The sequence below is a fragment of the Mirounga angustirostris genome, unplaced genomic scaffold (assembly GCF_029215605.1).
Source record: "Mirounga angustirostris isolate CCGP_5_RB_7025 unplaced genomic scaffold, mMirAng1.0.hap1 SCAF_1, whole genome shotgun sequence".
Taxonomy (NCBI): domain Eukaryota; kingdom Metazoa; phylum Chordata; class Mammalia; order Carnivora; family Phocidae; genus Mirounga; species Mirounga angustirostris.
In genome coordinates, this window is record NW_026991709.1 from 190,265,337 (window position 1) to 190,276,948 (window position 11,612).

The window sequence follows — 11,612 nt, forward strand, 5'->3', positions numbered from 1 at the left end:
ATGAAAATCATCCCATGGCTCTGGTGGAGTCAAAGCTCAAATCAGGTCAGTCTGTCTTAAAAGTTCAGGTTTTCGGGGGTGCCTGGGTGGCTCAGTCGTTAAGCGTCTGCCTTCGGCTCAGGTCATGATCCCAGGGTCCTGGGATCGAGCCCCGCATCGGGCTCCCTGCTCGGCGGGAAGCCTGCTTCTCCTCTTCCACTCCCCCTGCTTGTGTTCCCTCTCTCGCTGTGTCTCTCTCTATCAAATAAATAAATAAAATCTTAAAAAAAAAAAAAGGTCATGTTTTCACTAGGCCAGTCTGACCCCAGTTCACAGGTGAGAAAATTGAGGTCCAAGGCCACACAGCAAATAAATGGCAGCCCCCAGCATAGAACGCAGGTAGGTCTCTAGGAGGCCGACCGCCATGCTCTGTGGTCCGACAGCACCACCTGGTGGTCTTGCTGGGGACTTCCCTTTAGTCAAAGGATGAACCTAGAGAGAGGGTAGACTCCGATATCGCCAAGGAAACAGCCATAAGCCAGTCAGCCCTTGGGCTCCACACTCAGCAGTGGGGGAGCCAGGCCAAAGAGCCAATTTATGCACTTTCTTTAGTTTGTCAGCAGAATTCACACATTCCCCGCCCCCCTCCCCCACCTCAGAGTAACAGCTATCCCTTGAGTTAATATTCATAAAGTGCTTAGATCAGCCCTATTCAGGAGGAAGAGCGTGTGAGCCAAGTGTAATTTGAAATCTTCTAATAGCCACATTAAAAAAAGCAAAAAAAAAACCAAGTAAATATAATTTTAATAATATATTTTATTTAACCCAGGGGTCAGCAAATGACAGCCTGTAGGTCGAATCGAGCCTACTGCCTATTTTTTTAAATAAAGTTTTATGGGCACACAGCCACGCCCATTTGTTTATGTATTATTTATGGCTGCTTTTACGTTGAGCAGCTGTGGAGTTGAGACTGGATGGCCTGCAAGTGGAAAATATAACGAGTCCTTTATAGAGAAAGCCTGCCAATCCCTGGTTTAGCCTAGCATGGACAAAGTTGGTCATTTCAGCATGTAACTCAATATAGCAATTATTAATGAGATATTTTACATTTTTTATCATATTAAATCTTCAAAATGTCGTGCATCTTTCATACTTACAACACATTTCAGGTGCTCAGTGGACACGTGTGGCTTATGCGTACCGAGTGCCACAGGGCAGCCTTAGAAAAATGCCTGTACCTAGTGAAGACCACATTGGAGTTTGTTAAATACATATATAAATAAACTCCCCGGGAGAAGTAAGCCCTAACATCCTGGGGCATCCTCTGTTTGTCGCGAATCTCTTTCCCATGCCTCTACAATGATGTAGTCCCCTCCTTGAGAGAACTGAGAAAATCGTCACTTAAATCATTTTCAGTAGGGCTTGATCTATTTGCAAAATCCCAGCTAAGAAGGCCTGCCCTGGCGGCAGCCCGTCCTCTTCTAAGCAGCTTGCAGACTTGCTGCTGACAGAGATCACTGTCATCCTCATTAATATAATTCACATATATGGGCAGGCACTTGCTAGGCATTTTCTGAGTGTTATTTCCTTTAATGCCAGAAATAACAGGGACCTCCCTCAGGAAGCCTGCCCCGAGACCCCATGGGGACTTCAGTGTCTCCCCTATGTTCGCAAAGCACCCACCCTCCCCCACCCCAGCCCTTCTCAGTCTGTGCTATGAGCTCCAAGAAGATGTGGTCCCTTATTCCGCAGGAGCCCGGGGAGGCCTGACCCCCAGGAGCTGTCAGATCCACGGTTGTTGCAGTCAATCACATGGCCCTAGAGGAATCCAGGGGGTTATTTGGTATTTGATTACATTCAGCAGGTTCTGGCCAAGCACCTCTGGTGCGCAAGGCTGTAGTGTGAATTCCATTAGAATCACACGCACACATTGGCCCTCGCTCACATTCTCTGCCTCTTGCTTTTTCCCACTCAAGAACTTTCCCAAAGTTGATGAGGGAAAGCCAGACAAATGAGCTCAAATTGCAGCTCTAGGTGGCCTAGGTCTTCTGTGAAGTGGCAGGCAGACCAGGAGAGACACAGCTCTCCCAGCCTTCACACACCTACAAGTCATGGGATGTGTTCTCACCAACAGAATGTGACAGGAAGCGACATTTGTCAGTTTCAGGCCAAGGCGGTTAAGAGTGGGTGTGTTCTCTGCAGACTCTCTGTCTCTTCCCTTGTGCCCAGCTGGACGTAGAAGGACTCAGGGAAGGACCTTGAGGCCCTAGGAGATGGCAGAGCCACCCGATGGGAGAGGCCCGGCTCCCTAGGTCAGCGTGTGGCAGGTGGCCCGCTGACCATCAGAGTGCACTGTGCGGCAAGAAATACCTCTTTATTGGTTAAAGCAACTGGGATGTAGTGGCTGTTTGTTACAGCGAGGCAAACCTGACCCATGCAGGTTCTTGGGGGAGGGCGTGGGGGGACAGTGAGATAAAGACTAAGTAACCATGGAGACTACTTCCTCCTTAAACTGTGGGATACACCGGAACCAAGCAATTCTGCCATGGGTCCGTTCACTAAAATGTAGAGAGTCAACACAGGGAGTTGCTCCCCTCCTCCACTTAGTACCGTAAGATCTTAGCGAGCCCCACCCCCCGGCCCCCGCCACCCCAGCTCTGCTGCTGGAGCACTTGGAGACTCCACTGTTCCCCCAGGAGAGCAGCCAGGACCCCGCACCTTGCTGGCGATGGTGGGGGCCAGGGCTCTGCAAGGAACTGAGGTCCCTGAGGACATCCAAGAGGCAGCAGGGGGGCCACCTGAGTCCCAGAGGTAGAGAAAAGCGTTCATGTCCTCCCACGCTCCGCAGAGGAGCAGGGCTGGACGGGACCAAGGAGGGGTAGCAGGCGGGGGGTCCAGACAGACTACAGGAAAAGACAGGAGCTGCCTCTGAACCCCCAGTGAGTTCAGCTTAGCTGGTCTCTTCGCTGTGGAAAATGGAAGACGCTACTTTTTTTTTTTTTTTTAAAGATTTTATTTATTTATTTGAGACAGAGAGAATGAGAGAGACAGAGAGCACATGAGAGGGGGGAAGGTCAGAGGGAGAAGCAGGCTCCCTGCTCAGCGATGTGGGACTCGATCCTGGGACTCCAGGATCATGACCTGAGCCGAAGGCAGTCGCTTAACCAACTGAGCCACCCAGGCGCCCCGGAAGACGCTACTTTTGATGTAAAAGGTCTTTGAGATGGGCTGGCACCTGGCATACGTTGGAGCCCTGGCGTCCTTCATGGTGTCCCCTGGAACACAGCAAAGGCCTGGTTGAGCCGGGCCCGTCGTTCCTCTCGCCAGCCCTGGCCCAGCAGGAAGAGCTGAGGGTCAGTGCGGACACCTGCTGCAACTGCTCTGGTTAGAAGTACAGTTAGGAGCAGCGCTTGCCTCTGTGCCCCTTGATCCCTACCTGACTCCCCCCATTCCTTCTTAGCATCCAGCAACTAGACGGTACACCTGGTGTAGCATGGGGACCTCAAGACCCTGCATTGGCCCTGGGCCCACGATCTGCCCCGATGGGTGGCAGGCACTCAAGTCACTCCAATGGTTGACTCTTTTGACCCCATCCCTATGCCACACCTACGGGTAACCTCATCACATTTCTCCCTTTTGTCTAGTGAGAGCCTTTCCATCCCAGTGCCTCACAGTAAGAACCTCCGGGGTCCTGGCCAAGGCTGAACTAGCTCCCAAATGCCCACAGCCTGCAAGTCCTGTCTGCTGAACTCCTAATAATAATAATAATAATACCAGTTACCATTTGTTGAGCACTTACTATGTGCCAGGCGCTAGACCGGTACTTTCTGTGTATAAAAGGGCATTTGGGGACAATCCAGCTGGGGCCCAGACAACGCCTTCAACCCCACTCCCCCATGGCTGTTTGCACCCCCGGGGATGACGCAGCTCCTGTCTGTAACCTGGTCGGGGAACGGGGAGAGATGGTCCGCAGACAGAGAAGTTCTCTCAACTGTTCCTCATCTAGCCCCTGAACTGGTCGGGTTAGGGGCATGAGGCCAGACGCTTACAGAATGTTCCGGAGATTCTAGGAGCATCTGGGATCTTAAGCAGAACGACTATGGAGGAAAACAGTCTTCCAGTCTTTGCCCTGAACCTAGCACTGCCCGAGCACGCGGGAGGCATCCAGAAGCAGCTCCCCCCGCTCCCGTGTTTGGGTTGCTGGATTAAGTACAGGATGCCCAGTTACATTTGAATTTCAGATAAACGATGAATAATTTTTCAGTCTAAGAATGTTCCATGCCATATCTAGGACATACTTAGACTAAACAATTATTGTTTACCCGAAACTCAAATGGGACGGGCATCCCGTAGTTTAATTTGCTGAGTCTGGCGGTGACCCTTGCCCGGCAGTGGATTCCCCGGCAGGCGGCATAGACCTGGAGGCTGGAGGAGCGGAGGGGGCAGGGAGGAGGGCATAGCGCCTGAACTGAGACTCGCTCTGTGGGCCCAGGGAGTCAGGCCCTCCTCAGGAGAATCTGATGGCGTGGAAACACCTCAGGCCTCTGCTCAAGCGTCCCCTCCCAGCAGGCCTCCCTGACCACCTGTCTACCCCAGGAGCCCCTGGGTCTTCCTCTCCTTTTCCTAACTGATCTCCTTCTACAGCATCAACACTCACATTTCCTGTCGTATCCCCAGGGACACAAAGGGTCTGATATATATCAGGTGCTCACTAAACCTTTGTTGAATGAAAGAATGAACAGACCAGAATCCAAACCCAGGCCCCCTAATTTCTTTCTTTCTTTTTTTTTTTTTTAAAGATTGTATTTATTTATCTGAGAGAGAGAATGGGAGACAGAGAGCATGAGAGGGGGAGGATCAGAGGGAGAAGCAGACTCCCCGCTGAGCAGGGAGCCCGATGCGGGACTCGATCCCGGGACTCCAGGATCATGACCTGAGCCGAAGGTAATTGCTTAACCAACTGAGCCACCCAGGCGCCCCAAGGCCCCCTAATTTCAAACTGAGTCCCTCTTCTGTGCTTGTTCATTTGCTAACTCATGTTGGGGCAGAGCTGGGATTCGGTGATTCCAGATCTCCCTCCCTGGGCTGTCCTGAATGAAAGCATCACATGTCGAATGAATGAATGTCTGTCCCACCCACCTCGTGAGGCTTTTGTGAGGAAAATTTCTGTTCAAGGTGCTGAAAATTTCTGTTCAGGGTGCTTTCCCATGTGATTTCCTCAAAACTCTGTGACATAGGAAGGCAGGTATTAGTATAGTCCCATTTTTCAGATGTGGAAACTGAGGCCCAGTGAAGTTAAGGTTCTTCCTTGAGCTCACACAGCTCCCAAGGGGAGGAGCCAGGATTTGAATTTGCACTTCCTGATTCCAAACCAAGGCCTCATTCCCTAGGTCTACCTTCATTCATTTGTTCATTCATTCCACGGTCACAGAGTACCAGTCCCAAGCTGGGGATTGGGGGGGCCTTAATAAAATTAACTAAGAAGTTTGGAACCCAAAGGGCTCCTTAGGCCAGATGGATACTCAAGGAACACAGTGGGCCCAGCGCTTTTGTAGACGCAATAAGCTGCATAAGCACAAGGGTGGACTCAAATCCGCCTGGAAGACTTTCGGAGGACTTCCCAGAGGAGGTGACATGTGAAAGTTAGCGAGCAGAGGAAGAGGCAGGAGGTACATTCCAGGTGGAAAATGTGTGAAGGCCTGAAGGTGTGAAGGCGTGGGGCCTGCTCGGAGAAGGGTGCACCAGAGGGATAGGCTGGTGCCTGCAGGGTAATTAAGGACAGGCCTGGGGCGGGGAAGGCCCGGCCTGCCGGCAGAGGCCTGGAGTGGCAAGATGGTGGCAGCCCTTACCCATGTGCCAGCCGTACTCCCAGGATGACAAGATCGGGTACAGAAACTTCTCCGGCTTCTCCGATGCCGCTCGCGGAGGTACGAGGCCCGGCCCTGGCCGTCGTGGGAGATGCCTTGGAAGAGCAGCTGCAGGGTGCTGGGGGGGACCTGCCGCATTTCTAAGCCCTCTGGCCTGGTCTGGACTGCTGGACCCTGAGGGCCTCTTTGGGTCTCCCAGACCTTGTCTCCCTTGGGCGGGGAGCCCTGGACACCCACTCCCCTGGACAGCTGATGCCGGACCCCCTTGGTCTCTGGCCGTCCATCCTGTACCTCCTTGCTCTCAGGGGAGCTGGTGACAGCCAAGGGCCCTGCTCCCAAGGCTAACCCGAGGCGGGCCCGCTGGAGCCGCTTCCTGGGCATGGGCCCCTCCTTCAGGTACTTGTGGCCGTAGTTGATCTTCCAGGCGCCCCGGGCTGTGGTCTCCTTCTGGATGTGCTCTTGCCAGCAGGCTCGGCTCTGGGTGGTGCTCAGATCCCTCATGGCGGTGGGGGGGGAAGGGGCGGGGAGGGAGGCACCCTTCTGCCCGCAGCCGGTGGCCTGTTTGCTCTGCTGGTGCCTGTCTCCAAGGATACATGCAGCCAATGAGGGCTGGGTGGCCAGGGCCCTGCTTGGGGATGGAGGGGGGGGGGGCTGGGCTGCTCAGGAGGCCAGGCCACTCGCAGGCAACAGGACAGACCGGGCTGGAAAAGGGAGCAAAGCCTGGCCACAGCCCACCCACGGTGTCTGGCAGGAGGCTGTATTCTGCCCCGGGGGACTCGGGGCCCAAGGCTTCCCCCACCCCGCTCTCAGAGGGTCCCGGGGAGATGCAGGGGGTGCCGTGGCCTCTAGTGCATTCAGCAAACCCTGAGGCGCACCTACGGTGCACCAGGCACCCAGGGAGGCCCAAAGGGGGGCCCGGTGTCCACCCTCGGGAAGCTCTGGACACGTGGCTGGGGTTGCCATGGAAACTGGACTCCGACTCCTCCAGCTCAGCTCCGACACTTGATAGTTTCCTGGCGTCCTTGGAACGTCGGAATGCCAGTGGGGCTTACTTCTGGGCTGCAGAATGCCATTAGGCCAGGGTAGAAGAACCTGGAAGGGCGCCTGGCGCCGAGGAGGCCTCGCATAAACGCCCGCCGCCCTTTCGCGGGGACCCGCCCGGTGCCGGCTGCGGTGCTGAGCTCCGCCTGCCTGAAACCACCCTCCTCAGCCGCCGGCGCTGCCGTCAGCCTCGTCCCCCGGGGGGAAAGGGAGGCTTGCGGGAACTCGGCGCCTGCCCCACGCACACCGGGCTGCTCGTGCCAGGCCCCGCGCTGGAGGCTTTACTGAGGGAGCCCACTCAGTGGACTCCTCACGGTGACCCGCTAACAGCCTCTCTGCCATCGCTTTTCCAGACGAGGAGACCGAGGCTCAGCAATGTTCACCTGGTCACGCGGGGCTGGACGCCAAACCCCGCACCCCTGCGTTACAGACACAGAACTCTCCCATCGAAGGCGACAGCATCATGTGGGAGGCCCGGCAGGGGGCGGGGGCGGGCAGAGGAGGACCCACCGGTCGCCCAGCAGCACCCTAACATCAGCCTCCAGGACCCTCACACCCTGTGCCTCTCCCACCGGGGCCCTGCAGGGGTGACCAGCGTGAGTACCAGTGAGGAGGTTACCCGTAGTGCCCTGGGGCCACTCACCTTTCCACCCTCTGCTCCGTGCGCTCTCGTTTCTTCATTCGACAAACATTCATTCGCTCTTGACCCTGTTGCCAGGCACTGAGCCGGGTACTAAAGGTAGATGAGGAGGAACGGAGTCTACATGCTTCCCGCCCTCAGGGTTTCACAGTCCAGAAGGGGAGACAGACCCATAATCAGGTGGATGGGGAGCACGGAACTGGGGAGACGATCAGGGAGGGCTTCCCGGAGGAGGTGCCCTTTGCGTGAGCCCTGAACTATGAACACGAGTTAGCCAGGCAAAGAGTAGCGGAAGAATGTTGTAGACTGGGACTCCCAAGGCAAGAAAGGGTAGGGCTGTCTAGACTGCCGCCTGTGCCTCAGTTTTCCCAGCTGTAAAATGAGGGCTATGAAGTGTGGGACATTAGGGAAGATTAAGATCCAGCCGGTTAAGTAAAACAGCCTGGGCCTGGTATAGCTCGTCTGGAGCACTCACAGCGGTCACCGATGAATTGTGCAATCACCTTTTCAATCCAGGCTCTCCGAGCAGGCTGTAAGCACCAAACATGCTTTGGGTACTGAGGGCTTCTGTGCGCCAGGAGCTGCAAGTGAACAGTGCTGACAAACCCTCCCTCCCTCACCGAGCTCCCGTTCTGGGTCCTGTCCTGCTCAACCTCGGGTCTCCAGTACCTCCGGGGGTATTGTCTGGCATACAGTTGGTGCTCGAAAAAGTGCTCCAGGCAGGGATGAGTCGGCGGACTTCACGTTCGTTCTGTTGCCTCCGGGAGTGTTAGGGAAGGAAGGAAGGACGGATGGAGGTAAGTCGGAGGAGCTGCGAGGGCTGGGGGTGGCAGGACCCTGGTGTCAGACGCTTGTGGGGCGGGGTCTGACCCGGGAACTCAAGAAAGCCTCCCCGACTCAGACCGCCCCAGCTCCAGGCAGGTAAGGCCCGGGGCCTCGAGCGCGAGCGCGGAGGTGGGTGTGCTCCTTTGGGCCTTGGAAGACCCGGTGCCCCCCGTACCGCAGGGTTTTCTTCGGTGCCGCCGTTCGCGCGCTCAAGGCGACCCCTGGCGGCCACTACGGCAACGACAGTCGGAATGGCAGTCCTGACAACAGGCTCTGGCAGCTGGCCAGATGGGGGCTGCACTGAGGGGTGGACAAGCTCCCCAAAGAGGGGAGTGGGGTGGAAGGGTGTAGAAAGGCGCCCCAAAAGTACTGCCTTCCAACGGGCTCAGGGACAGAGGTTGGCTCACAAGGAGAGTCGCCTTTGGATTCCAAGCGCCCACCTGGGCGAGGCTCTTGCGTGCAGGGCACGGTTTCATGGCCTCCTCCCTAAATTCAGGCTTTCTGGCTTTTAACGCAGCCTTGACCATTACATTTGCACGGGTCACTTAACCTCTCTGTGCCCTGGGAAATGCCCCTGTAAAAAAAATGCGAGTAATCGTAAGACTCAGAGCCTAGCATTAGTGTTACTTACTACACTTTGTTTACTCCAGATTTATTCACTTCAAACCCATCCCGCAACCCCTGGGAAGGTGTGGTGGCAGCCCCAGGCCTGCCTCTGGCCTCGGCTTCTGCTAAGGGAAAGGGGTCACCGAAGGGGAAACCAGGGGAGGCTGGGAGGTGAGCTGGGGCTCTCCCCAGTGCACCTGACTCACCTAGCTCTCCTCCCACCTTTCTGGCCATTCCCCCGGGCCACCAGGGATCCACCCTGCTCCTAGTACTGCCATTGGCCACCCCATCCACTCCCACTGATGACTCCCACCCCAGTTTCCAGTCCCTGGCTCTGTCTCCAGCCCAAGTGCCTCTCCTATTTATGGTTATTTGTGTCCTTAAAGTAGCCCCCCCCCTGGATTTAAGCTCTCCATATAGAAGAATCCTCTTAAGCACCTCTCAGCAGTAGTAATTCTATGAAGGCTTATCAGGTACTAGACACTGTGGTATGTTCTTTACATTCATTTTGTCAGTTAACCCTCAGAACACTATATATAGGGTAGGTTCTAGTACCCCATTTCATTGGAGAGAAAACAAGAGGCTGTAAGAGTCTCTGGAGGGTAAATGATCTGCTGGAGTTCATGGCCGGGCAGGATTTGAACCCACTGGCCCATGTTTTGAACCACCATGCTTAATAGATTCCCCACAGGCTCCCTTCCCCTCATTGAGGTACCCCTTCCACTTTGCCTTGGGGAACTGAGTCTCCCCAACATGCAGGCAGCCCCTATTCTAGCAGATCTGGGTGGGGAAGGACTTGGCCAGCCAGTTGGAGGATGGATGCATTGGGAGATCTTTCTAGAGGTTAAGCTTAGAATGGAAGCTTCCCACTTTCCCATTTTATGGATGAGGGCACTGAGGCATAGAGAAGGCTTCCTGGAGGAGGTGCCCTTTGAGCCCTGAACTATGAACATGAGTTAGCTAGGCAAAGAGTAGAGGAAGAATGTTCCATACTGGGACTCCCAGTCTGCAAGGCAAGAAAGGGTAAGGTTGTCTAGACTTGCCCGTTGTGCCTCAGTCTTCCCAGCTGTAAAATGAGCGCTATGAAGTTTGGGACATTTGGGGAGATGAAGAGCCAGGGGGTGTCTGAGGCAGTAAGCCGCAGAGCTGGGACTGAATCTAGACTTGAACTTGGAGTTAGCTGCTTTCTGGGCTTTTCTCACACACCAGGCTACTCTGCAGCTACTAGTGCCAAGTGCTTGGAGCTGGGCCCGAGGCTGGCATTTCTGGGGTGTGGCGCCTCTGCCAAGATTTCCTCTTTCTCAGAGACACATCCCCCCCCCCCCCCCCCCCCCCCCCCGCCTCCAGGGTTCAGCATTAGCTTTGCACTGGGAGAGGCATCCTGATGCCTTGGGAAGGCGGTGGTTATGGCAGAGGGAATAATGTGGGCAATACAAGGCTTGAATATTCTTTCATCTTTGAGCTTTGTCCTGGGGAGATAAGCAAGTCCAAAACACCCTTGGCCACAAGCCGTAAGTCAGGCTGGTCAATTCCCCACCTCCTGCCTGCCTGCTTTGGAGAGCTCTTGAGTCAGAGAGAAGGGGTGTGGGGTGGGCCACCCTAAATTCCTTGCATATGAGTTGGTCCCCTGTGGGCTCAGGGACCAAGACAAAAGCCTTATCACAAAGCAGAAAGGATCCCTTTGTTTCACATTTCCTCCCACCCTTGTGTCTGGTCAGCATCCTTAGGACAAAGCCAGAGGGGAAAAATTTGAATTCATGTTTGCCTTGAGCCATGTGACATTTTTACTCCCTCTTCGAGTTATGATTTGCCATTGTGAGGAGAAAAAAAAATTAGCTAAACAAGACGTGTTTCTGGGCGAGAGTTTTCATTAGTGGAATACCCTGATTACAAAGCCCCTCCCCCTCCAAGTTAATGGGGATTTGAAAAGTTTCCATTACTTTCCTAGACCCTGCTTCCATCAGACGGAGCTTTAAGCCCAAAGAGCACTTAATGAGCTTGTTCCCCATTTGAAAATACAAACTTGGGGGTGGTGGTGACAAGGATCAACCACTCACTTTGCCATTTACGTTTATTCTGCTTATTTTTTAAGGTGGTGCCATTTTTAGGGGAAATGAAATCCCTAGTGCCTGACTCATTTTACACCAAACTCATCAAGATGTGGCTTTCAAGGCCCCTTTGAAGTCTGAAGTTCAGACGTGTGGCCAAGGGCCCATGCACTGAAACAGACACATTAATCTGTTTCCTTCTGGGCAGCACTGCCGAGGGCTTCCGCGGGCTGCAGAGGGAAGCCGGCCAAGGGAGGGACACGCATAGGCGCTTGCAAGGGAACCGGGCCTCTCTGGGTCGAGGATCTCTGAGCGTCAGCTGCCAACACCGTCTGCTTTAACCTCTGCTGGCCCCGAAAGAGTGATGGCTCAGTCAGCCCCTGGTAGGAAAGGGGCCAAGTCAACTGGTGAAAGTCAGAAAGGGCCTGCCTGGTACCTGTTCAGGGTCGAGTTTCAAGTCATGGAGGTGTTTGCACAAACAGCGGCCCGTTCCCTTGGCAGCGAGTCCAGATGCAGAGAAGAGCTGCCCCGTGGCTCTAGCCATTGGCCACCTGGGTCGTGGGTGATGTCACAGGCAGGGACCCGCCAGGGCAGCCCCAGGTGCGG

At 54.8% G+C, this 11,612-nt stretch overlaps 1 protein-coding gene across 6 annotated transcripts; it reads right to left on the minus strand.

The window, feature by feature from the left end:
* Positions 1-1,687: 1,687 nt before the first annotated feature.
* On the minus strand, positions 1,688-10,269 carry LOC135364756 (uncharacterized). Of its 6 annotated transcripts, XM_064594641.1 has the most exons (4): positions 7,531-10,269; positions 5,829-6,423; positions 5,119-5,205; positions 1,688-3,254 (listed from the first exon to the last, which is right to left on the minus strand). In XM_064594641.1, the coding sequence occupies exons 1-4, from the start codon at positions 7,581-7,583 to the stop codon at positions 3,243-3,245; spliced, it is 747 nt and encodes a 248-aa protein (XP_064450711.1). In that variant the 5' UTR covers positions 7,584-10,269; the 3' UTR covers positions 1,688-3,242. The 6 variants fall into 6 exon arrangements, 4 of the variants coding, with proteins under 4 accessions (XP_064450711.1, XP_064450715.1, XP_064450710.1 ...); XR_010412432.1 differs by having other exon boundaries at positions 1,693-3,254; positions 5,119-6,423; XM_064594645.1 differs by lacking the exon at positions 5,119-5,205 and having other exon boundaries at positions 2,604-3,254.
* Positions 10,270-11,612: the final 1,343 nt, after the last annotated feature.